Genomic DNA, 26,093 nt, shown 5'->3' with positions numbered 1-26,093 from the left:
ATTGCAATAGTATTGGTGATGAATTTCCCTCTGTTAATTAAGGAGATTTCTAATGCTGCCTGCTATTCCTGATCCTAAATGATAAAAGATAAAAATGTAAGTAGACTCATAGACCGCGTGGTTCATGGATAGACTATACCGGCACGGTAAGGACAAACATACTTTTTCAGTCATTTCATTTGAGATTTGGACTTTAGTTCATACAAATTTAATCTTCATTATCATCTGATTATCACTATTATCATATTATCATCCTCATCACTATATTGTCATATTAATCCTCATCCTCATAATTATCAAATTATAATCATCCGCATCACTATTATCATATTAATTTTCGTCCTTATCATCATTATGATACTAATTATCATCCTCGTCATTAAATCATCATTATAACCACATCATCATTACTGGTCATCATTGTTGTAATTATCGTGTTGGTCTGGTATGATTTCATTTTATTCGAGATTAGAACATTTGCAATACATCATATATATATATATAAAGCACTAATGGGGCGAAAATTTTCAGTACCTAGTTGTGATTATTTAGTGCTTTATATATTAATTAATTGATTATCACATGTATCGTTTAGATCCTAGGGGTAAACGTAAGGTTGGGTGTTATAATTGTTTGTTTGTGCTATATATATATATATATATATATATATATATATATATCATGTCATGCTGGAAATGATTATACATTTTTGTACTAGTTGTAAATTACATCATGCAGGTGCGTTAAACCTTTGAACTGTGTGGTTCTTGGGGAATAAACAATATAATATGATGAGCTGTTACACAGTCGGCTTATTATCCTCTTTGAACATTTAATGTCTTTTTTTCTGAAGATTGGTAAGTTATATAATGTCGACGTCACTACGGTGCATTGTTTTGATCAACATTGAAATAGAATTTTAATCAATGAAAAAAGGTGAAAATAAAAAAAACCAGATCAATCTCATAATATAATATATATATATGTATATAATATGTATTACCATACCGGTAACATACTACAGAAATATCTACAGTCTCATTCAATAAATTTATGGAATACTTGAATGGAGTACCTTCGACACGTGGTTAAATTCCGGAAGTTTTGGTAGATCACCGTGCTTCACCTTAGAAATTGAGACCAGCTTTAAGTTCTATCTTGCTTCCAAACAGTTTTCCCCTTAAAACATGAATTTGAAGGTGCTGATTATTGTTGCATGTTGGATGGGACTGGCATATAAAACCGCGCTCTTTTTCTTACACACATCTGTACTACGTGAACCACTTTTTCATTCATCAAAAATATTCAAATAGAGTGAGGCCTCCTCAGCGTGGGAAGGAAACACACGAGGTTAGAAAGGGTGATAACTGCCGACGCAAGAATACAATTCAATTTAAAAGATATAAAATGATTTTTAAAACATATGAGACTAACAATTTAAGTCTTTGATTATTTTCCCCTTGCAGTCATATTCAAATTAGACAACAGCTAGTGACGCACATCCTTTGTAACAGACAAAACGTTATAAGACGTCGAGGTCAGACAGGGGTCACACGTACCACCGACGTCTGCACGGGAGCGCCCCGGGTAGGATTATCATTTCCTTGTACTCTGTTTGTATTGTTCCTTTTCTGTAAACAACATTTTTTGTACAAAACCGCATTTTTGGGAAGATCTGTAGGTGGCCCGCTTGATAGCATACTATTTACTTAATTACGGTTGTTTTCTGAACATTTCTTTAAACTTTATATTAAATATAAATATCATTTAAAGAAAAAGGAAACAAAATAGAAATAAAACAACACACTAGCTAGGCGTTCAACACAAGCAACAAAATATTCTTATTGGTTTTTTGTTTGTTTGTGTTTTATTTGTTTTTGTTTGTTTGTTTTTGTTTTATGAAGCCTTCCAACAGTAAATCATTTATTTACTAGTCTATATACCGGTATATACTAGAATTTCATTCAAATCAATTCATAGAATACGGCACATATATTCAGTGTCGCGATTAGCTGTTGAAAATGTTTCCTCTTGTTTTCTTCTCAGACCCGGGGGTGCCAGAAGAATAAATCCCGAAAAGAATTTTTTGCAGAAACAAACAAAATACATAAGAAAATGAATATATGCAGGAAAAAACAAAACAAAAAAAAAAAAAGAAAAAAAAAAGAAAGAAAAAATCCAACGCACAATTTTCTTATGTATACAAATGTACAATATTATTTAATTTTGTTTTGGGGTATTACCAAATAGTTATGCCATATCTAATTTTACGTTATACGACATATTGTACTATACACCTGTAGTGTAATTGATCTAATTATGGACATTATACATGTAGATAATTATTGAATGATTCTTCACAGACAAAGTATACTGTATAATTAAATGGATAAAAGTATTCTGAGAATGGGATTTTGATAAGAAAACTAGTACATGTACCGGGCAATATGGACGAAAACAACACCCTGATGGCAGGGGGTCAAACTGACCACACTACACTCCTTATATATAGGAGGGAGGGGTCAGCTTCACATTGATTCATTGATTACATGGTGAGTGTACATGCATAAACAATGGATAAATACAAATATCATACACAATTATTTGAAATAAATGAATAAATCTAAATAATTCCAATGTTATTTATTACAATTGTTTTGATTGGACAAAAATAAAGCTGAACAAGAGTTTATACATCAATAAATCCGAAAACGCGATGTATTCATACACGCCTGAAAACAAGTATCATAGTGCGGGGAAACTATTCAATTTTTTACAATTGTTAGTAAAGTGAATGAATTGGAATTATAAGAATCAAACATTCTTTTTGAAGAATTTATCGATGTGTAAACTCCGGACATTTTACTCACAAACTTAACAAAAAAGTGCTTCGCACTTTTATTCAGTTTGTGAGTAAAATGTCCAGAGTTTACACATCTATAAATTCTTCAAAAAGAATGTTTAATCCTATAATAAATTAGATACACGCTAAATGAAAGTACATGCTATGAATAGTTTCCAAAAATAAATCAGTGGAGAAATAAACCCATATCAATTACATTATTTAAACGCATGAAAATGAACGAATAGATATTTAAAATAATGAATGACATAAATAATTTTTCTTTTATAAATGAATGAATATAATTATAAATCTTAATGTATTTTGTACTGTTTATTTTCCATTTACCACCCATCGTTTTGATTTGTATTGTAGCGATATACTACAAGTCGCAAGGACCAAATCCATGTTTACATATATATTTTTGTTATTGTCCTTGCTATTCAGTTAAACTTGGTGCGCAAAACAATTTTTATTTTAACGAGGGCATATTATATTTCAATGAATACATTCTTAATGCTACCGCTTTCCGTCGTTGAAAAAAGGAATGATTATGAATAGAAAGAATTAAAATTGAAATGAGTCTTTGTCCGTCGAAAGGGAGAAAGATAAAAAAAAAAATTGATTTACGTCTAAAAAGTCAAGACAAAAAGAAGAAACCCTATAACACCACCATTTGAAAAGGTGAATATTGTCAAACCTTGTTTTGTTTTCCTGTATAATATAGATACTATTATAAAATCAAGGTTTATCATGGCCTAAAACTAGGTGACAGTGGTCCATTGAAAAAATCTTGCCCGTCATATAAGTTTCAATAACGTAAGGCCAACAACATTTTTTTTTTATTTCTTTTGAAAACGAGACAGAATTTTATGAATGAATTTTCAAACGGAGTACAGGTGTATGAATGGCGATTCAGAAAAGAAAAAAAAAGAAAAAAAAACCAAGCCACACACCATTGTATATAATGTGGAAAGATTTGTCAGAAATACGGAAAAACTACTTGAACCAAAAGTATTGTCATTCATATTTATGAGTCAATTAAATTCATTTGGAGATATTTCAAATTGGATTCAAAATGACAATAAAGTATTCGTGTAATTTTAACAAGGCAAGAATATATACATATTTGTATTGTATATTCTCAGTTTATGATCATGAAGCTAGATATAAACAAATGATATAAAATGTATTTTCCTAAAATCTATTATTTGGCCTGTTCTCAGTAACTTGTCTATCTATATGTACTGGGTTTTTTTTTTAGTTCTGTTGTTTATATACATGTATCTCCCATTAATCATATTGTTCAATATTTTTTGTACCTCATGTTCCATTGCATAACCATGGCTTATTTGAAGAAAATGAACCGAATAGGAATTAATAAAGTTTATTATACAACTGACGTTGTTTTTGTTATAGATGTTTCTTGAAAATTTGCATTGATCAAAAAAGAAAATCTGTAGTTTGGTAGATTTCAAGAAGGCCTTTGATATCTTTGGAAACATGGGCCAAATCTTTTAAAAACAAAATAAGATGGAAAATGTTTTAGATTCATCAGAAATGTGCAAAAAAGTATTAAATCAAAGATACAAGTAAGTGAATACGTGTCCGAATGTTTCATTTGTAATGTTGGTATCGGACAAGAGGTAAATTTATCACCTTTTCTATTTTCATTGTTTAGTAATGATCTTCAGGCATGTTCACGAAGCTATCTTAGGACTAAGACGTGTCTTAAGTATGTCTTAGGACACGTCTTATAGTCTTAAGTCAAGTTCTCGAAGCTTTCCTAGATTTAGACCTCGCCATAAGTTCGTCCTAAATTTAGGGCAGCAAAACTCTTGTTCTAAGATCATTCTAAGTTTGTAAACATGACTGCAGTGATGCTATTGAAGCGAAGAGCTCATGACAGAAACCGTATTCAGAGACCTTGTCAACCCGCTACATTTAGAGTTCACGGCGGGTGTGACCGGTCGACAGGAGATGCTTACTCCTCCTAGGTACCTGATCCCACCTCTGGGGTGTCCAGGGGTCCGTGTTTGCCCAATTATCTATTTTGTATTGCTTATGGGATTTATGAGATTGATCACTGTTCGTTATCTTCACCTTTTATATGTAAAAACCCCACTAATAATATCAAAAAGGTGGCGTACAAAAAAAAGACCACAAAGCAATGAAACATGCGAACAAGTTGCATCTAAGTCGACTCAGTTTCTTCATATGTGTATGTCTGGTTTTGTCTTGTTCATTTATTTATTTAACTTATTTCATATTTTCAAATTTTCCGTTACAATGTCATGTTGGGTTCGGGTGATTTAACCGCCATTCCTTGGGTGGCGCAGCAACTTACATGCAACTTGTTCGCATGTCTCATTGCTTTGTGGTCTTTTTGTGCGCCGCCTTTTTTGATATTATTAGTGTTTTTATATGAATATTGGCTGGGATCAATTTGTGTAATTTACATGTTTATTTGCTCATTTGCAAACCTAGTCATTAGTAAACGGTTGTTTGTATTAAGTTGTCCCAGCAAATTTTGTTTGAACTCGGTTTATTACGTCATTTGTTTGATCATGATAATAAACGACATGTTTACTTAAAATGTGTTATTTCATTAGACGCTTCATTGATCATGGTAACAAAACCTGAGCTACGAAATGCTAGAGTTTTTGTTCGTATATGGGTTTTTCTGTTTCAAAATTGCGGAATATAAATAGATATCTAATGGAACATTAAATTGTTTTATATTCTGAATTTTATACATTAGTTCGTATTTCTTTCAAATACCTAGATATCATTGTGTTACAAATTTTCCTATTATAAGTGCCCCTCAATTCTTAGTCAATCAGAAAGTTGATTTCAATATTTTCATGTTATTGCTTAGAATTTCTATATGGATATGTGTATTTAACTTTTGATTAAAATGCAAGAATTTAGTAAGCATGGATCAAATGTACAATACGTAAGGGGCGAGATCAAAAGTTCAATGTCTGACCAAAAACAAACAACTAAATTCATATAGTTTTCACCCCCTTAAAACTAAATATGATGAATGTTGAGACTAATCGATTAACAAGTATAAATAATAATCTGTTTACCTTTTCTACAGTTCATTCTCAAATGAAAGTGTACAAATTAAAATCATTAAATGTTCATTAAAATGTATCATTATTATGTGTTTTTAAGTCACTTGGCTTTTTTCTTTTTCCACCAAATTGTAATTGATGTCGGATGACAGGAACCTGCAGAAGCTTTTAACCCCCTTCCTCTCCCTAACTATTTCAATTAAGATTTTTATCCGAAAACGATCTTTTGATCTCGCCCCTAAAACTATCGTTATAAACCCTGCATTAAAAGTATTGCAATGGTTTCTTTTTTTCAGTATCCACTATTCTCCATAAAGCGCAATGCCATTTTCTCGAATTTTGAAACATACACATGGAGACTATGAATTAACATTCTTTAAAGTTAATTTTATTGTACAACCAATATTGAAAGTCAGCACATTGTATTGAATATTTGAAATTAAATATGTTGATTATACTGTACCTCAAAGTTAGTTCATATCTTGGTCCTGAGTTATCAGGTTTTAAGTGTAATTCCGAATAAAATCATTTAACTTATCATCTCACAAAGACATGTGGTCACAGGGTCCGGCAAAGCATGTGACCACAGGAACCGGTTGTAAACACGATATCACAGGAACCGGTAATGCACATAACCACCGGCACCGGTAACACACGAGGTCACAGGAAGCGATAAAAACAAATGATCACAGGCACCGATGATGTACGAGATCACAGACACCGGTAATGCACGAGATCACAGGCACCAATAATGCACGAGATCACAGGCACCGGTAATGCATGAGATCACAGACACCAATAATGCACGAGATCACAAGCACCGGTAATGCACGAGATCACAAGCACCGGTAATGCACGAGATCACAGGCACCGGTAATGCACGAGATCACAGGCACCGGTAATGCACGAGATTACAGACATTGGGAACATTCGTCCCTGAACTCCGAGATCTTCTTAAAATTCCAGAATCCGCTTCTGATGGGGGCCTGAGTCTAGATAAAAAGTAAAGAGATTATAATGCTAATTACCTGTTTCTGTTTACATGTATCGTATCAGATTTCATGTCAATCATTTATAGCCTTGACATTTTCCAAAACATTATACATATAATATACTTATAAACTCCATTATTACGAAGTGCTAAATGATGCTTTCAATTCTTATTTAAATCCGTGCATTTCGGTTAAAATATTTTTAAAGTATACATTGACATTTTTTTTAAAAAGCTGTTAATAAAATCAAATTTATTTCATAGCTGGGATGTATACATAGAGAGTCACATACATTTTTTAATGTTTGAAAAGATTCATTAAGGATCTTGTGAACAAATATTAGAATCGAATAGATCAGTTCCAAATCTTATGATTTATGGTGAATTTGGTAGACATTTTTTTGAGATTAAAGTTAAGGGTTGGGTGATAAGGTTTTGGGGTAACATTGTAAAATCACGTCAAATTGGATTTTAGAGTACTCCATCCTTTGGGCCAACTTTAAGAAGAAAATATTGATGATTGTGGTCTTTCATGTCTGGCAAAATCAAGAATTCTGTAACACTGCTATGAAAAGCTGTGGTGGTTTTTTTTTTAAATAGACGTAGATCTACGGAGCATTTTGATCAAAAGTGGAAAACTGATATATAGGTCTATATCTTGAATATAGATACAGTATAAGTAACATTTATTTCTAGAAAACTACTTAAAATACCTTTGAAGGCATAAGTTATAGATTTTATAAACTCAGAATTTCTAACACAAAATACCTAGTGAAAAAGTTTTAAAAATAGTTTGAAGTACCTAGCAACGAAATAATTTTTGTCATTTACAGGCATGTTCTGAGGTCGTTGTGATCTAATTTGCATATGCTGCCTGTCGTTAGGTCGCGTGCTGTCTGGCGCGTTTCGTGTAAGTTGTTAGGCCGTTCTTTACCTACTGATTTTGACTGTGAATTACTTCTCTTCACGTGATCAGGATATAGGGCCCACGGCGGGTGTGACCGGTCAACAGGAGATGGCTACTCCTCTTAGGCACCTGATCCCATCTCTGGTATCTCCAGGGGTCCGTGTTTTCCCTGCTTTCAGTTTTGTATTCTTTATAGGATTTATGAGATTGATCACTGTTATCTTCACTTTTCGTTTAACTGCACTGCTTCACGCCAGTACACTTCTTGAAGCGCGTTAGCGCACCACTTCATAAAAAATGTTGCTGTGTGTACCCTTGTGTATTTTGTAAAATTAATTTTATTTTTTATAGATTGTATTTACATTTTTCTTTCATTTTGTATTGGAATTCCCAGCCGTTAAAATAGTCCTACATGTACTTAGTATATTTCATACACACATCATTCACATTCATGAGGGTCCCGTGGAGATCCGGGTTAGGATAGGTCCTCCATAACCCTTGCTTGTCGTAAAAGGCGGCTAAATATGGGGCGGTCCTTCAGACGAGACCTCAAAAACTGAGGCTCCGTGTTACAGCAAATATCCCCTCCCCTGCTCAAAGGCTGTAAGCGCCGAGCATAAGCCTAAATTTTGCAACCCTTCACCGGTATTTTAACAATGTACAAACAAACAACCACATTCATGAGCAAATACCAATCGTTTTATAAATTGGTAAAGATATCTAAGGCAAAAGCCTTTGAACATATTCCAGTACCGTTTGTAAACTTCTTTATGTTTTAAAATATCATTTCTCTGTGCTGTCACACGGTTATGAGAATATAAACTTTTGTCATTGTTTTGAAAATCAAATGAAATACAATTAATTCAGCTTCAAATAAAAAATTGTGTTTTGTTCATGTCGAATTTTTACGAAATTAGTTAACACAACTTACCTCAAGCAGTGTTTATACATGCAGTTTTTCTCTCACAATGAAATTGTTTATTTGTTAGTACAAAACATGCATGACACTTTGAAAAATATTGTGTTTACATTCATAGCAAGTAGGTTTCTAGGTCATACAAATCCAGATTTCAGACAGGAAGTTTCTATGGAGTCCTAAAAATCGTGACTTTAATTATGGCATGCATTGAAAAAAAAATTACGAGATTGTGCAAACATATGGGTAATAAAAATGACGCATAGTGATTTTATAGGATTCTTCAACTATACAATACTGTAACTAATTACAGTTAATCAATGACATCTGCACATTGTCAAGGGTTGCAAACTCTTGACCGTGTGAAGTCAGCCACAGGTCTTAGCTGGACTTGCGATCAACATGATCAAAGGTCTGTATGCGAATCGCAAACTCTTGACCGTGTGAAGAGGCACGGATCCTAGCTGGACTTGCAATGGGGAAGGAACGTGACGTTTTTCACCCCACCCCCCACAAAGCAAGTTTGATGAAGTCGTACATTGTAACTGGTTCACGATTTTTTTTTTTTTTAAATATTTTTCATTTTTGATGTTAAACATTAAAAATATAACTCATTTAATGTTGACAGCCAAATTTTGACCTTCTGAATGCAAGACTGAAAGCAATATTTTAGCCTTAAATCTATGTTGTGTAAACAATGACTCGAGTCTTTTTATGTAAACAAACAAGCAAGTGAAATATAATGCATCTTAATTTTGTCTAGTCACAAATTTAACTTTTAGATGACACATTTTACCCCCAAAAATGCTTGAAACGTGAAAGATATAAACTTAGATCGATATCCATTTCCTTTGAAAATTTTGTAAACAATAGCATACCGCAATCTTTGTTTACAAAACAAATAATAACTCTCTAAAATGAGCTTCTGTGATAATGTATAACCATAATTTTCATGTGAAAACACACATTAGACAGTAGATTTTGATCATTAAAGGTGAAAAACAAAATTTTGGGTAAAATCGCGAATCAGTCCCTTTAAAGCCACTGCGCGTGATAGCCCGACAGGAAATGTTCCTTGGTACGGAGTTGCCGAGAGAACACATTTGACAGCTTTTAGAAAACAATTAAGCATTTGTGTTTTTGGCCTCATGGTTTTCGAGCTAGACAATGTACATGGGCCGGACAATGTCAGTCTGACCAGAACAAATCCTGATATTCTAAACCTTACAGTATTTCTGTTATAACACAAATAGGATTTATCTGTAGATTTGGTTGTGTTATTCTTGAAGGAAGTCACAGCGACCTAGTTTTAGGTTGCAATACACCTTCTTCCTATGATGCATCTACTGACAGGGCAGGACCATTCTAGACAAATAATGAGCAGGACAGGGATTTATTGGTGCACCCTTGTTAATTGCACTCCCTCTCAAGGGGCACCATCAAACGAGGGCTAAAAATACCACCGTTTTAGCCAGACACAGAAAAGATAGCGGACAGACACCTCATATCATAACCAATATACAGCAATTATATGTACATGGACGTATCAGAAAGGATTCGAACTCACAACTTGAAGTTCATGAGGCGAGCGATCTACATCGTCTGAGCTATTTTATGTGGCTATATTATATACTGTCAAAAGTGAGGACATGCACCAGTTTATCTAACACTGTAATACACAGATAAAACAGCGGCGCTTTAGATGGCTAGGTCATGTTCTGAGAATGCCCAGTGAGAAGATTCCAAAAACTGCCTTGCACTGGACACCACCAGGGAAACGAAAGCCAGGCAGACCTCGAACCACCTGGAGGAGAATCCTCCAAGCGGAACTTCAAGAGGAAGGTTACACCTGGGGGCAGGCTCAGCACTTGGCAAAGGACAGGGACAAATGGAGGAAGCTTGTTGGTGCCTTATGTCCCACCGGGGATGAAGAGGATAAGTAAGTAAGTAATACATACATAAGTTACTGCCCGACGTGCACATGTATTATCTACAAGCGTGACATCAATGCCCAGCACGGAGGTGTAAATTTACAGTTTTAGCATCACTGCCCCAACATGGAGGTGAAAATATACAGTTGTGGTAACACTGCGTAATACGGAGGTGTAAATATACAGTTGTGGTAACACTGCCCAGCAAGGAGGTGTAAATTTACAGTTTTAGTATCACTGCCCCAACATGGAGGTGAAAATATACAGTTGTGGTAACACTGCCCAGCAAGGAGGTGTAAATTTACAGTGGTGGTACATGTACTAATGCCTAACACATGCATAATATTTAATGTGGTTCCACTGCTCAACATACATGTGTAGTATGAAAAGTAAAGATAACGAACAGTGATCAATCTCATAAATCCCATAAGCTATACACAAGTTAGGCAAACACGGACCCCTGGACACACCAGAGGTGGGATCAGGTACCTAGGAGGAGTAAACATCCCCTGTCGACCGGTCACACCCGCCATGAGCCATATATCTTGATCAGGTAAACAGAGTTATCCGTAGTCAAAATCAGTGTGCCACAAACGGTCTAACAATCGGTATGAAACACGTCAGACAGCATTTGACCCAACGATATGTTGTATTTGCAAACTAGATCGTTTTAACGACCATAGAATTTGCGAAATGCTGACTTTAAACGAAACTGTTGAAACCCCTGTACCATCAACTTGTATGTCAGCAGCTTGCTGCTACACGTAGCCATGTCCCCCACCACTGCAAAAAAGTTGAAGCACAAAAGTCTCATAACTCCTGTACTAAAACTTGTCGAATCAAAATGACGGCGCAATATGATCAACTACATATGGTGACTAACAATCCTACAAAATTTGAACAAATTCCGTTGAGCGGTTTCGGAGAAGTTGCGTCCACAAAGTGTTTTTATAGTGTAGAATGTACAAATTCAACAAAGTTCCATAACTCCTGTAAAATTTAGCGAATCAAAATGACGGCGCAATATGATCAACAACATATGATGACTAACAATCCTACAAAATTTTGAATGGAATCCAGTGAACGGTTTCGAAGGAGTTGCGTCCACAAAGTGTTCCTATAGTGTAGCACGTACAAATTCAACAAAGTCCCTTAACTCCTGTAAAAATTGTCGAATCGAAATGGTGGCATTATATGACTAACAATCCTACAAAATATTAACAAAATCCGTTGAGCGGTTTCTGAGGAGTTGCGTCCACAAAGTGAAGTGGGACAGACGGATGGACACCGGTATTTCTATGTCCCCTTCCGCGTTGAGGTGGGGGACAAAAACAGAACAAGCTCTTGTGTATCGAATCAGTTGAGAGATATAAACTCCATATGCTGGTGATGATGGAATATTGCTACATAAATATGGGAAGTTGACGATGGAGAAGCTGAAATCATCCTGTTTGTCATAAAGTTGAGTTGTTAGTTTGCTGTTAATATCTACTTGCGATAAAATATCTAAGTATGAAGCAGAAGTGGACGACTCTGTGGTGTCTTTTATTTCGAGCTCGCAGGGATATATTGAATCGACATATTAGTAAAAGCTATTATTGTCAATAGATAAAACGTCAATATACACAATGTATCTAAATGTCCAATTGAAGGCCACAGCAAGAGATTTTTTTTTCTCACGTAGAAGTTTCTGAATAAATTCTGCTTCATACGAATACAAAATCAGGTCAGCTATCAAAGGAGCACAATTCGTGCCCATGGGAATTCCGACAGACTGTTGGAAGACCTGATTACCAAAGACCACAAAAATATTGTCAATGAGGAAATCTAGCATATTTTTTAGAATACACATTTGATTTACACCACTTCTGGCATTTGTAGTTGCAAAGTAAGTCTGAAGTTTCTCCTTCAAAGCTGTTAGCTGTTAGATAGGGGCTTGGTAGAGCACTTACTGGATCCAGCAATGTATCTTTGTTTGTAAGGGTTTTAATGTAGTTTGGGAATCCAGAATAGGGGCGGTAACTCATATTCATTCGACCCACTGACTGGTATACCAAATGTGCCTAAAACTGAAGCATGGTTTTGAAGAATTTCATCTTTTGAAAGGGCATTTCTTGTAGTGGGAGTACAGCAGTGTCTGCCGTGATAATACTTCTGCATTTATTGACCATAAATAATAATGAAACTAACAAATGAATGATAGCAAATGGTTTACATAGTAAAATTCTAGAAAAAATAAATCATACAAAATATCTGTTTTATTTCAAACAAAGTATTAATATCATAGTATACATGACTGAGATTCAATATTTTTCCTGTAAAATTTTCAGATAATTGATATAATGGTGAAACAGTTTTCCTTGTTGAATAACTGTAGATGAGATGCACACAGAATCAGCTCAAACAACCATCAATTCATATATCATTTCTTGGTTTTACAGTCTAACAAGTACTGTATAAGCAGAATTTTTAGCGGGGATTTAATTCTGGTATTATTAGCGAGGGTGTTGAGTTCGCTAAAAATTAATATCGCTTACAATTTATTCCGTATCGTAGGTAATAGTTGTCTTTCTTGAATTATAAAGTCGCTAAAATTAGCTCTCGCTATACATGTACATGTAAACCCAATTTTATGGGAAAATCCCTAAATTCGTGTCCTGCTAAAAATTCCACTTGTACGGTATTCAATATCTACTGGCATACATTGAGAAAATAAATCAAAAAGCGATTTATCAATAAATAAAAGATTGAATAATATCTGTTGAATGAAATACGAAAATAAAATATATAAAAAATACATTATGCATTTTTAAAACTATAACACACTCTTAGACTAACAGTCATTTCTGATAGGTATTGAAAAAAATACTCTATATGCATGTACAGATCGAGTTCAACACAATGTAACAAACGGTTATTTCTCTCTTGAGCTTGTTGATATTAAAATGACACAACGAAGATTGTGATGAATTATGATATGTTTATTAGTTTGGGTATGTTGTACAATATATTAGATGCTGTGTCATATGTTGTACAAGATATTGCATGTTGTGTCACATGTTGTACAAGATATTGCATGCTGTATCACATGTTGTACAAGATATTACATGCTGTGTCACATGTTGTACAAGATATTGGATGCAGTATCACATGTTGTACAAGATATTACATGCTGTGTCACATGTTGTACAAGATATTACATGCTGTGTCACATGTTGTACAAGATATTGCATGCTGTGTCACATGTTGTACAAGATATTACATGCTGTGTCACATGTTGTACAAGATATTAAATGCTGTGTCACATGTTGTACAAGATATTAAATGCTGTGATGTAAAAGATGTTACATGTTGTGATCACAGGCAATTGTATCGTTAGGGTTTGAATTTACTATATTAAACAGTACATTTGAACCCAAGCGATATAATTGCCTGTGGTTGTGATGTGGTACAAGATATCACATGTGATGTTGTACAGAATGTTGGAAGTTAGTGATATTTTTCAAAGTATATATACATTGTAACAGGATTACATGATGTTGCAAGCTACAACGCTAAATCATTGATGTGACATAAGACGTTTGTGATGTTGTATGTTACATTACAATCTTACAGTGTTCTATTTGATATTACTAGCTTTTGATATTTTTCAGGATGTTACAAGCTTGCTAATATCTTACAGACTTTTAAGCTTGGTTATTAGCTTGAAAATACATGATAATATATATATTACTAGCTTGTAATATACATTTTATAGTATGTTGGAGGCTTGTGATGTTTTACAGGTTGCTACAAACTTGAGATGTATGTGGTGCTATTTTGTGCTTTACAGATAGCTACAATCTTGAGATGTGTGTGGTACCATTTTGTGCTTTACAGGATGCTACAAGCTTCAGATGTGTGTGGTGCTATTTTATGTTTTATAGGTTGCTACAATCTTGAGGTGTGTGTGGTGCTATTTTCTATGTTTTACAGGTGCTACAAGTTTGAGATGTGTGTGCATGGTACTATTTTGTATGTTTTACAGATTCCTACTAACTTGAGATATGTGTGTTACCATTTTGTGTTTTACATGTGCTACATGTACAAGCTTGAGATGTGTGTATTGCTATTTTCTATGTTTTACAGGATGCTACAAGCTTGAGATGTGTGTTGTGCTATTTTCTATGTTTTACAGGTTGCTACAAGCTTGAGATGTGTGTGGTGTTATTTTCTATGCTTTACAGGATGCTACAAGCTTGAGATGTGTGTGATGCTATTTTGTGCTTTACAGGATGCTACAAGCTTGAGATGTGTGTGGTGCTATTTTCTGACTGGAAAACGACAGTGCCATGGCCTTGGCCTTCATTAGAGATTTTCTAATTACTGCTCGGTCTCCACCCATCATCTTTCTCAGAGCTGGATTGGGCTCCAGGACACCAATATAATTCACTACATCTGGTATAAACAATACCTTGCCACCATCAAAAGTTATTTTCAGCTGATCCATGGAATTGTGACCATAGTAAGTCGCTATGGACATTCCATAGGACATGTCCGACATAATGATTTTCTTGTCCTTCGAGGCGGTCACCATCACCTTCCCAGATTGGTCAAACAAAATTTTTGTGATAAAGCTGTCATGTTTTTTTACCTTATACTGTAGTCTGGCTTGGTTCAAATCCCACACAAATAAACTCTTATACCCAGCAGATACCACTCTTTTCCTGTCTGGTGAGAATGCTGCGGTAGATACAGGGGAGTTCTGTCCTAGTCTGAATTCATATGTTCCCGCCATGTTAATGACCCGGATCTGTCCATCTGAAGAACCAATCAGAGCACGGCTGTCAGCGTTGTCAATGGCGATACAGGAAGCACTAGCCATCACAGTATCAACCTGTGTCATGTCCATTGTGTTGTGGTCACTGTCCATTGTCAGAACCACGGGAAAGTCGAAGAAGGAGGTCACAATCTAAAACACAAATGTCCAATAAAACAAAACAAGGGAAACAATGTTTGGCAAAAATAAAGATCTACAGACGCTGCTAATGGACTGATAAGACAAAACATTTCAAATCTTTATCAATGTTTCAAGAAATTTAAAGGAATTAAGTACAGTGAATCCTTTATAATCTGCCAAGTGTTAGGAGATAAATTTTGAATTGGATTAAACAAAATATCTGATAACACAGAACGTCAGAGTGCACAGTGTAAAGAGCAAAGAAAAAAGATGATTAAGAATGGACTGTGTATGTTAAATAACAGCCTGTGTTGTAACAAGTGGCCCATGAGCCACATCGCTCACCCGAGTCACCTTGGCCCATATCTAAAGATTAAAATTAGATTCTTTGATCCGTTCACGTATATCGCTACACAAGGATCTAACGAAACCACCTATGGAGGTTAAATCTAGTGACCTTTTAATCATGCATATTCATCGATATGTTCATCCTATCAGAGAAGAGGGCCTCCGTGGCCGAGTGGTTAGAGCATTGCGCTCAAAATCACACGGCCTCTCACCTCTGTCGGCGTGAGTTCGAATCCCGCTTGCGCCGGTAAGTGAGAATTAGCTTCCCAGTTTACTTTCGGAGGGTCGGTGGTCTCTTCCCAGATACATTGTATCTGGGTTCTCTCTTCCACCAATAAAAACTGGGCGCCACCAGATAATTGAAAAATTGTTGAGTGTGGCGGAAAACATCAATCAATCAATCCAATCAAAGAACTCTTATCATTTGCATTCAGTAAACAAAAAGATTGGGAAAACAACAAATATGACGACCTAATATTGGTGCATGTTATAGGTTTTGAAAGATTGTAAGATTCAATCTTTAAAAGAGGAACGGAAAGATGTGTTGATAGTCGTGCTGAATAATGAAGATTGCATGACAGTTTTTCCTACCCTCCACGCGCTGCAATAAACTAATCACCTGTCGAAACACATCAACCTTTTCCTCTGTGAGTTTTAATTTCAATTTATATAACTTCTTGATTTGGGAGTTCCCATCACTGTCGGTCTCTCTTACAACAAATGAATATCCACACAAACAATAAATATTCGTCAAACTATACACTCTTTGAGGTGTCCTGGGCGTGTCTGGCACGTTATTATTACCGGAATACTTCAGCAGCTATTAGTAAGATTTCAGTGTTCTGGCCTGGAGGTTATAAAACTTTTACTGTACTCATACTCAAACTCAGCCATGTTTGTTTTAAGCACAACTCTGTGCAAAGTTTGAAACATACTAGAAAAATATTGAGCATGTACTCCATTTTAGTGTGAGGATGATTTTATAAAAGTTTTATAACCTTCACTTTTGAGTACGAGTTTGAGTACGATTTGGAACACAGATTTTTAAGTTTGAGTATGAAAATGTGCTCAAAAAGTTTTATAACCTCCAGGCCTGAATGACCCGAGTTTACACCTTCATTTTTTAGCTGATTGGTGACAGGATTTTACCTCCGTATGAGGTTTCGTTAGATCCTTGTGTAGCAATATACGTGAGCGGATCTAATACGCAACTTCCGAGATACCAGCTCTTCTGTGATAGAGGTATGTTCAGTGTTCTGTTGAATGGGTACAAGATGTATACATATACTATAGAATAGCAATGTAAATACAGATAAAAGTAAGGAAAGTGTAAAATTTGTAATATATCAGCCATTGATATACATTACACACTGATCATATCAAGAATAAAATTGGATTGAATTATGCCATTAGATTAAATATGATATCATCTTTTATTTCCTCTTTTGCACGGGTGGTATTTTAATCAAAGAGAAATGGTGATTATCGATTTTTGTTTGAACTAATTTATTATTTTATAAAATACTAATAAACTTACTAATATTGTGCATGTGTCCCTGCAGTTCGGGTGGTTGCATGTCTGATAATTGGCCTTTAGGCAATATATGAAGGCAGCATTTGTACCTACCGCATATGGATAATAGTATTTTTTGCATCTCACTGTGCGTAAGAGTTCCACAAAGGGAAAGAACTATTGGGCAACTCGGAAATAGCGTATTTTAATTACATTGTGATTTTCATTACATGTATATTCATTCGCATGTAAAACTTTGATCCATATTGTGGCCCCAAACTACTCCTGGGGGCCATGATTTTTACAAAGTTGAATCTGCACTATGTCAGGAAGCTTTCATGTAAATGTAAACTGTTCTGGCCCTGTGGTTCTTAAAAAGATTTTTTAAAATTTTACCTATATATTTGTATTTCAAAATAGGATCCCCTATTGTGGCTCCACCCTTACCTCGGGGGCCGTGATGTTAACAAACTTAAATCTGCACTATGTCCGGAAGCTTGCATGGAAATGTAAACTTCTCTGGCCCAATGGTTCTTGAGAAGAAGATTTTTAAAGATTTTCACTATATATTTCTATGTAAAACTTTGATCCCTATTGTGGCCCCATACTACCCCCAGGGACTGTGATTTTAACAACCTCAAGTCAGCACTATGTCAGAAAGCTTTTATGTAACTTTGTACTTTCCTGGCCCAATGGTTCTTGAGACGATTTTTAAAGATTTTCCCTATATATTTGCAAGTAAAACTTTTATCCTCTATTGTGGCCCTAACCTACCCCCAGGCCAGGGTCATGCTTTTATAAAACTTTCTGCACTATGTCAGGAAGCTTTCATGTAAATTTCACCTCTTCTGGCGCAGTGGTTCTTGAGAAGATTTTTAAATGACCCCATGCACCTTATTTTTGTATTTTTGTGATTATTTTTCCTTTGAAGGGGGCATGGCTCTTCATTTCAACAAACTTGAAAGCTCTTCACCATTTGGATACTTTTTGCCAAGTTTCTTTGAAATTGGTACAGTGGTTCTGGAGAAGAAGTCGAAAATGTGAAAAGTTTACAGACAGACGGACAAACAACAGGTGACAATGGGTGATCAGAAAAGCTCACTTAATGCGCTTTCAGCTCAGGTGAACTAAAACTTAGAATCCTATCAACTAGATATGTCACAAATCTATAAAAGCCTTCAGTCTTAATGAAGTCCTAGGTCATTTAATACATGACAAAGAGTGCTTCAGCAGTATTTAGGTGAATATCAACAAGTAGCAAAGTGACCTTGTCTGTATACAGTGAATTATTGAGATGTGGGGGGTGGGGAGTGTTAATTCTCACCTTGTCAGCAGTGGAGGTGAGAGCAACCACATGAAGAGAGTAAAGGAACTCAAATTCTCTCAGCAGTTCACCTACAACAAAGGGGGATAATTCAGTAATGATATGTAGTGCATAAAACACAAAGAAAGATGGACAGTCAAACACAGTTATGGTTATGCTTACCCCCCCCCCCCCTCCCCAAATATTAATGTCAAACTTTCAGTCAGTCTAACATAAAATGAATCAGATAGTAAGATACCTCTATATCAAAATGACAAAAGTCAAAGATATAGTACAAAAAATAGATACATGAATAAAAATATATGATACTTCACACCTGATTAAATAAATGTCCGACATGATACCCCCACAGGATAGAATGTCCCACATGATACTATCCACCTGATTCAATACCCTACATGATACTATCCACCTGATTCAATGTTCCACATGATACTATCCATCTGAGTCATTGTTCCACATGATACTATCCACCTGATTCAATGTTCCACATGATACTATCCACCTGATTAAATACCCTACATGATACTATCCACCTGATTCAATGTTCCACATGATATTATCCATCTGATTAATTGCTCCACATGATACTATCCACCTAATTCAATGTTCCACATGATACTATCCAATTGATTCAATGTTCCACATGATACTATCCACTTGATTCAATTTTCCACATGGTGCTCCACAACTGATCAGATGCCCCTTATAGCCCCCTCCCCCTCACCTGATTCAATGTTCCACACTGATCCTTTGGCCTCCATTTCACCTGTCCCAGCCACGAGAATGTTGTTATTTTCTGCCATACAATCAATTCTAGGTTTCCAGTGGTTTAAGATGTGCTTGACATCATCTATGAAAATAAATTCTTTACATTGTATACTGTGACACCTTTGCAAAGTATTGAACTGGTATTACATGTATCTCTTTCATGATTAAGCTTTTCCTACTTAAGTATGGTGTTATGCAACAGTCATATCTTGCTAGGAAAAAAAATCTTAAAAGTATGCTCTGATATTCAGCAATTTCCACACTGAAATGATTTTTAAGGAAAATAAATTTTCACCCAACTGAATAATTGCTTGATTTTGAATACAGTGTGACATATCAACTTTTTAGGCAATTTTCAATCACGGAGCATACATGACAACTATTTTCATTCCATATTTTAATTTGATCATGGTTAACTTTACACTTAATGTGAGATCCTTACTGTCTGAAGCCAGACAGTTTTTTAAAGAATAATGTTAGAGTATACAGTTCTATGAGACTTCACATTTAGAAAATTCATAATTTCTTAATCAAAATTGGTTTGGTAAATCCCACCTACTTAACAATTAACAATTTTACACAAACACATCAATAATGTATATTGTTGCTGACTCTGATTCAATATACTTGTATCTACTAAAACTTCATACAATACTAAGTAAATTATCAAGTGACCAATGGACATTGCATATCTGGAACTCTCTTCAATGAAAGAAGTTAAGACACCACCCCTTGTCTATTTCTTTAGATGGCTAAAACAAAACAAACAAAAATTATCAATAAAGATGAAAAATGAAAATCTCTTACAGTTTTCAGTACTCAAAATGGTGATTTTTCCTTTGCTTGTTGCCATGACAACAAGTTGTCCTGATGATGACACCAGCAGGAAGTCTGTGCGGTCACCCTCGATTTTATGGCTGTGATGTAGCATGTTGTTTTCAAGGTCATGGACAATCAGCTGACCCGATGTCGTTGTAATGAAAGCCTTCTTCTCATCTCTGTCATAATTTTCCAAATGTTTTACTTATTTGTTGTTTTACATCCAATTTAGATATTTTTATCACACATGTTTAGGAACATCACCAGCTCAAGGTAAATTGCACAAATTTTGACACTGCCAATTGACAAACTTTTAGGGAATAACTATCTCTTCATTTGTAACTTGCAACTGTTAATACTAATTTAATGATTACAAACATGAGTTTTACCATGTCGCCGATAAAACGGATATTAGCGACCATTAAATCCGCATTAACAGTCACAAATAACAAACTAGTGGGTATTGTTTTTTACACAAAAAAACCCCAGACGTCTCCCCTTCAAAGTTTGATTGTCTAATAACCGGGGCAACAATAATGAGTGCAAGCATAAGAGGCAATAACAACGGCTTGTATCAAAATCAATGGGTCAAGGTAAAAAATTTTGGTACAGTACATCTTGTCTTAAATCTGCCTTCCATGTTGTAAGTTTGAAACCCTAATTTCAAAGGGTTCTCAGGTTATGGTCTGGACTATACTTTGATGTAAAAGAGTGACCTTGACAATGTAAGTAGGTCAAGGTCAAAAATGTTGGTGATGTGCACCCCCTCCTCAATATTGCCTTTCCATACAAGTTTGCAGTCTTGATGTCAAACAAATCTTAGTTATAAAATCACCAAGTCTTTTTCAACATGACATTGAATGAAGAAATGGGTCAAGGTAAAAAAAAATTGGTACAGTACATCTTGTCTTAATGTCTGCTTTCCATGTTGTAAGTTTGAAATCCTAATGTCAAAGGGTTCTCAGGTTATAGTCTTGACTATACTTTGTTGTAAAAGAGTGACCTTGAATGAAGAAATGGGTCAAGGTCAAAGATTTTGGTACAGTACATCTTGTCTTAGTATCTGCTTTCTAAGTTGTAAGTTTGAAATCCTAATGTCAAATAGTTCTCAGGTTATAGTCTTGATGTAAAAGAGTGACCTTGACACTGTAAGTGGATGAAGGTCAAAAATGTTTGTGGTGTGCACCCCTCTTCCATATAACCTCTCCAAGAGGTCAAGGTAAAAACATTTGGTGCACTCTTCCATACCATCTCTCCATATTCCAAGTTTGAAGTTCTAATGTCAAATGGTTTTCAAGTCAGCTTTTGGTCTGGACTATATTTTGACATAAAAAATTGACCTTGACTTTATAAATGGGTCAAGGTAAAAAATGTTGGTGGAATTCCCCCTTTCCTCATTCCCCCTTCTCATATTCTAAGTTTGAAGTCTTATTGTCAAAAGGTTCTAAGTTATGGTCTATTCATGTTTTTCTTAATTTGACCTTGAATGAAGAAAGGGGTCAAGGTCAAACATTTTGGTGCAGTGCACCTTGTATCTATGTCCTCTTGCCACGTTCCAAGTTTGAAATCGTAATGTCAAAGGGTTCTCAGCTATTGGCCTGGACAATATGTTGACGTAAAAGATTGACTTTGACTTTATAAGTGGATCAAGGTAAAAAGTTTTGGAGGCGGGCACCCTTCCTCCATACCATCTCCTTATGTTCCAAGTTTGAGGTCTTAAAGTCAAAGGATTCTCTAGTTAGGGCCTGGACAAAATTTGGTTGAAGAATAAGAAGAAGAAAAAAAATGACAAAAACAACATGTCTCTCCTTTAAAAGGGAGACATAATGAGGAGATAGAACTCTCATTCTTATGCAATTTATGCATTTTATTTGATGTTAAATGTCTTATTTTGTTACATTTTGCTTTTTTAGTGAAATGGAATATGGCAAGAAATGTTTATGCTTGACATTATGTATTTTGCATCATTCTATTATGACGTCACAATGGAAAGCTTTCCATCTCATTATGATCCAATGAAATTGCAGATTACAAAACAGTTGCATTTGAACATAATTTCTGAGGAAACATTTCAAAAGTTTCTGAACTTGTCGAAGACGCAAGCTTTTAATCCTCAGATTTTCAGATGAACAGTGAGGTACAAAACAACAGACATTTTCAACAGAAATGATGTGACACTGACTATAGTGATTAAAAATCTAAACCAGCATTGAACATGGCATACAAATTGTTTACTCGAAATGAATGGCATGATCATGTTTAAATGTGACTATACTTTGCCAATTCAGTTTACAAAATGCTCTCCTCTAATTCTTTTGGTATTAGCTGAAGGTTTCTACAAGTGTAACTCATAAGCTGAGTCTAATTTCTCATATAACTCATACTGACCTTGAGATGTCCATCTTTGTGGTGGTGGACTCGGTCATCACTTGTCTGTCAAAGTAGCTTCTAACTTCCTGAGGGTCAGGGTCACTGTCAAACTTATCCGTAAAGTTCAGCACCATTTTTTGAAGGTCCCAGACTTTGATAGTGTTATCCTGTGAAACTGTGGCCAAGCAAGTTTCCCTCATGGCTGTACACATCTGGACAATCCTCTGGTGATGACCAATCAGACTACAGTATGGTGCTGCCACTGCCAGGGGAGAGGTCGCCGAACCTAAGTAGAATACCTTCACCACAGACAAGTTCTGACTCTCCAAAGTGGCTAGGAAAAGGCTCTCTGCAGGACCAAACAGTAGCATTTTCTGTACACCTTCACACAAAGATTCACAGCCAAGTGAACTACAGGACTTATCTCCTGTTACATCCAATTCCCCAGCATTGCCCAGGGAAGACAGAAGTGTCCCTCTCTGCAGATCCCAAACCCTCCATATATCCATGGTGTTTGATTTTGTCTTGTCAACTGTGGCCAAAAACTTCTCAGAGGAATGCAGAGAAATGATGTTTGCTGAGCCGTGTTCAGAGTGACAGAGATTGTAAATACACTCGCCACTGACCAAGTCAATCAGACAGATTGCTGAAGTTTTGGGATCTGATCTGACCAGCTTGTTGTCTGCTGTTATCTGTATGGTACTACTTAACCTCCTCTTTATCTCACTGTGGTTGGGGAATTCCCTCCTGTCTATTTGTGATTCCTTTCTGTAGAGTCGTTCAGCCGTGGGGATGTTGTAAGTAGAGAGGTCCATATTATCATTGATGACAACCAGAAACTGGTCATCCTGAGAAATCTGAACCATAAGGATGTTTTCTAAATCCAAAATTAAGAGAGCAGTCAAGCTTGTAACTGTCTCGCCAATCTGGCAAACCACCACTTTCGAATTCAAAACTAAAAAAAAGAAAATAATCCTCTTCAATTACATTTACTATTATGAAAATCAACCAAGTTTGGATTCATAAAGGATTAGTAGGTATGGTATATGGCAAATTTGGTCCTTTGGGGTTGTAAAAAAAAATCAATGGGTCTATATGTTCATCTGGCTGTCACTGTGGTTATGGATAAGGTTTCTGTCTGTGTAGAATGCAGCTTGGTTAAGTGGCACATCTTGGATGCTTTGTTTAAGGCATTGTTCACACATTGCATCTCACCAACATTTGATATTTTCATTCCCAACTTACGGTATTCCAATTGGTATAACAATGATTGATTGATTGTACATTGTTTAAAGTCCCTCTCGAGAATCTTTCACTCATATGGAGAAATCACCATTGTCGGTGAAGGGCAGCAAACCTCAGAATTTGCAGTCATATCCGAAGGACCACCCCATTTTGTTGCCTCTTACGACAAGCAAGGGGGTACTGAGGACCTATTCTATCTCGGATCCCCTCGGAATCATTTTCTAAAGACAGTTCAGGTATATTGTTGTTACCTACACAGGACCTACAATGAAACTTCAATATGTCATTTATGACATTTATATTTACATTTAGGGGCCTCCGTGGCCGAGTGGTTAGAGCATTGCGCTCAAAATCACACGGCCTCTCACCTCTGTCGGCGCGGGTTCGAATCCCGCTCGCGCCGGTAAGTGAGAAAGTTTCCCAGTTTACTTTCGGAAGGTCAGTGGTCTCTTCCCAGGTACATTGTATCTGGGTTCTCTCTTCCACCAATAAAAACTGGGCGCCACCATATAACTGAAAAATTGTGGAGTGTGGCATATATTTACATTTCCAATGTTTTTGCTTTTGATATCCTCCCCATTCGTAATGATAGTCATTTCCTCATGAACATGATGCGGTTGAGAACAATGCAAGTAATAGAGTACATCTATTTTGAAGGCTGAGAATTCCAAAAGAAATAAAAGTAAAATGTAAAAAATAAATTTCAGTTTGAAAATACATGAAAGAATGAACTGCAACTCCTCAAGTCGGCATACTTTTTATGAAGCTCTAACACACTTCATAAATTATGCTGGAGTGAAGCGTTGCAGTTCATACCCTCATATATTTTCAAAAGTGAATTTTAATTCTTAAATCACTTCCTTTCTCACAAACCAATAGAAATCAAGTCCAATCTAAAGGCAATACTAGTAATCTACCTGAAGAGTAAGCTAATATTCTCCCAGATATGGATACCGCCAAAAAGTCAACAGGATTATATCTCAATGGTGCCACTGTCCAGGATGCTACTTCATAAAGCTCTGTCGACTCTGAATTCTGTAGTATAATGAATCTGTAATGCAGGAAAATCAATATAATTCAGAGAATTGATGTGTAACAGTATTCAATCAGCAAAGTAGCTAATTTCCCAAGAATTAATTTCATTTAGAACTGTTAACAATCATAATTATATGAACAGATAAATAATTTCTTTTTCATCTACAGAAATGCTTTTGAAAAAACGAATTCATCTCTAACAGCTTATATATCACAAAATTATATCATTAGAATGATCACACCCAAAGCACTTAATGGATCAGAAAACAATCAAGCAGTGCCAACATAAAATTGAAACAAAAAAATGGAAAAATGATCAATGTCTTCAAACCACTTCACTGAAACTAAGTCTGATTTGACCCTCTTAATAACCTACCTAACCTGTCTCCTCCGGACATTTGACTAATCTACCCCTCTTTATAAAGAGTCAGCTTGCCCCTACCTGTCTCCTGCGGCCATGCGACTAATCTGCCCCTCTTTATAAACAGTCAGCTTGCCCCTACCTGTCTCCTCCTGCCATGCGACTAATCTGCCCCTCTTTATAAACAATCAGCTTGCCCCTACCTGTCTCCTCCGGCCATTCGACTAATCTGCCCCTCTTTATAAACAGTCAGCATGTCCCTACCTGTCTCCTCCAGCCATTTGAACCGACTGAATCTCTGTCTTTATCTTGCGTCTGGCTTTGACCGTCCCATCACTCTCTAGACACAACACATACAGGTAGCGCTGCTCTTCCACAGTATAAATACATCTCAGGACGCAATGCTTCTCATCCACACAGAAAACATGGTCATAACACCTGCTCTGATCATCTAAATAAATTCATTTGAAATATATGTCAAAATAAAGCAAGATTTAAAGGAAAAGTCTGTGTCTTTATTATTGTGTGTTTCCTGCAAGGCAATCTCAAGATTAGTCTGATTACCAATTGTATTATTGTACTGATAAAAACAAATACACAGCAAGAGTGTTCAGAAATGCAACATGTCTGCTATAGGCTCCCTTTAGGGCTATAATTAAAGCCTAATTAGCCCACTGAAATGAATTTCAATTCTTTAATGC

General features: G+C 35.7%; 2 protein-coding genes across 4 annotated transcripts in view; both read right to left on the bottom strand.

Annotated features, from left to right (window-relative positions):
• LOC125659519 (kelch-like protein 26) overlaps nt 1-8,785 on the bottom strand; it is a 29,743-nt gene extending 20,958 nt beyond the window's left edge. The window contains exons 1-2 of one of the 3 annotated variants that reach the window (XM_056148989.1): nt 8,752-8,785; nt 6,386-6,914 (exon numbers count right to left, since the gene is read on the bottom strand). The gene's annotated coding sequence lies outside the window, so the exon portion shown is untranslated. Of the gene's footprint in view, nt 1-1,075; nt 6,229-6,385; nt 6,915-8,751 lie in introns of those variants that run through there. The other 2 variants (XM_056148991.1, XM_056148988.1) reach the window with 2 other exon arrangements.
• A 2,359-nt stretch (nt 8,786-11,144) lies between these two features.
• LOC125659526 (NACHT domain- and WD repeat-containing protein 1-like) overlaps nt 11,145-26,093 on the bottom strand; it is a 30,489-nt gene continuing 15,540 nt past the window's right edge. The window contains exons 11-17 of the mRNA XM_056148976.1: nt 25,657-25,843; nt 24,914-25,047; nt 22,770-23,706; nt 20,370-20,560; nt 19,519-19,644; nt 18,792-18,862; nt 11,145-15,618 (exon numbers count right to left, since the gene is read on the bottom strand). Of these exons, the coding sequence (XP_056004951.1) occupies nt 14,935-15,618; nt 18,792-18,862; nt 19,519-19,644; nt 20,370-20,560; nt 22,770-23,706; nt 24,914-25,047; nt 25,657-25,843 (2,330 nt within the window). The 3' untranslated portion in view covers nt 11,145-14,934. The remainder of the gene's footprint in view (nt 15,619-18,791; nt 18,863-19,518; nt 19,645-20,369; nt 20,561-22,769; nt 23,707-24,913; nt 25,048-25,656; nt 25,844-26,093) is intronic.

The sequence above is a fragment of the Ostrea edulis genome, chromosome 9, assembly GCF_947568905.1.
Source record: "Ostrea edulis chromosome 9, xbOstEdul1.1, whole genome shotgun sequence".
NCBI lineage: Eukaryota > Metazoa > Mollusca > Bivalvia > Ostreida > Ostreidae > Ostrea > Ostrea edulis.
Note: the sequence above shows the minus strand (reverse complement) of the source record. Positions and strands in the feature narration are given on the sequence as shown.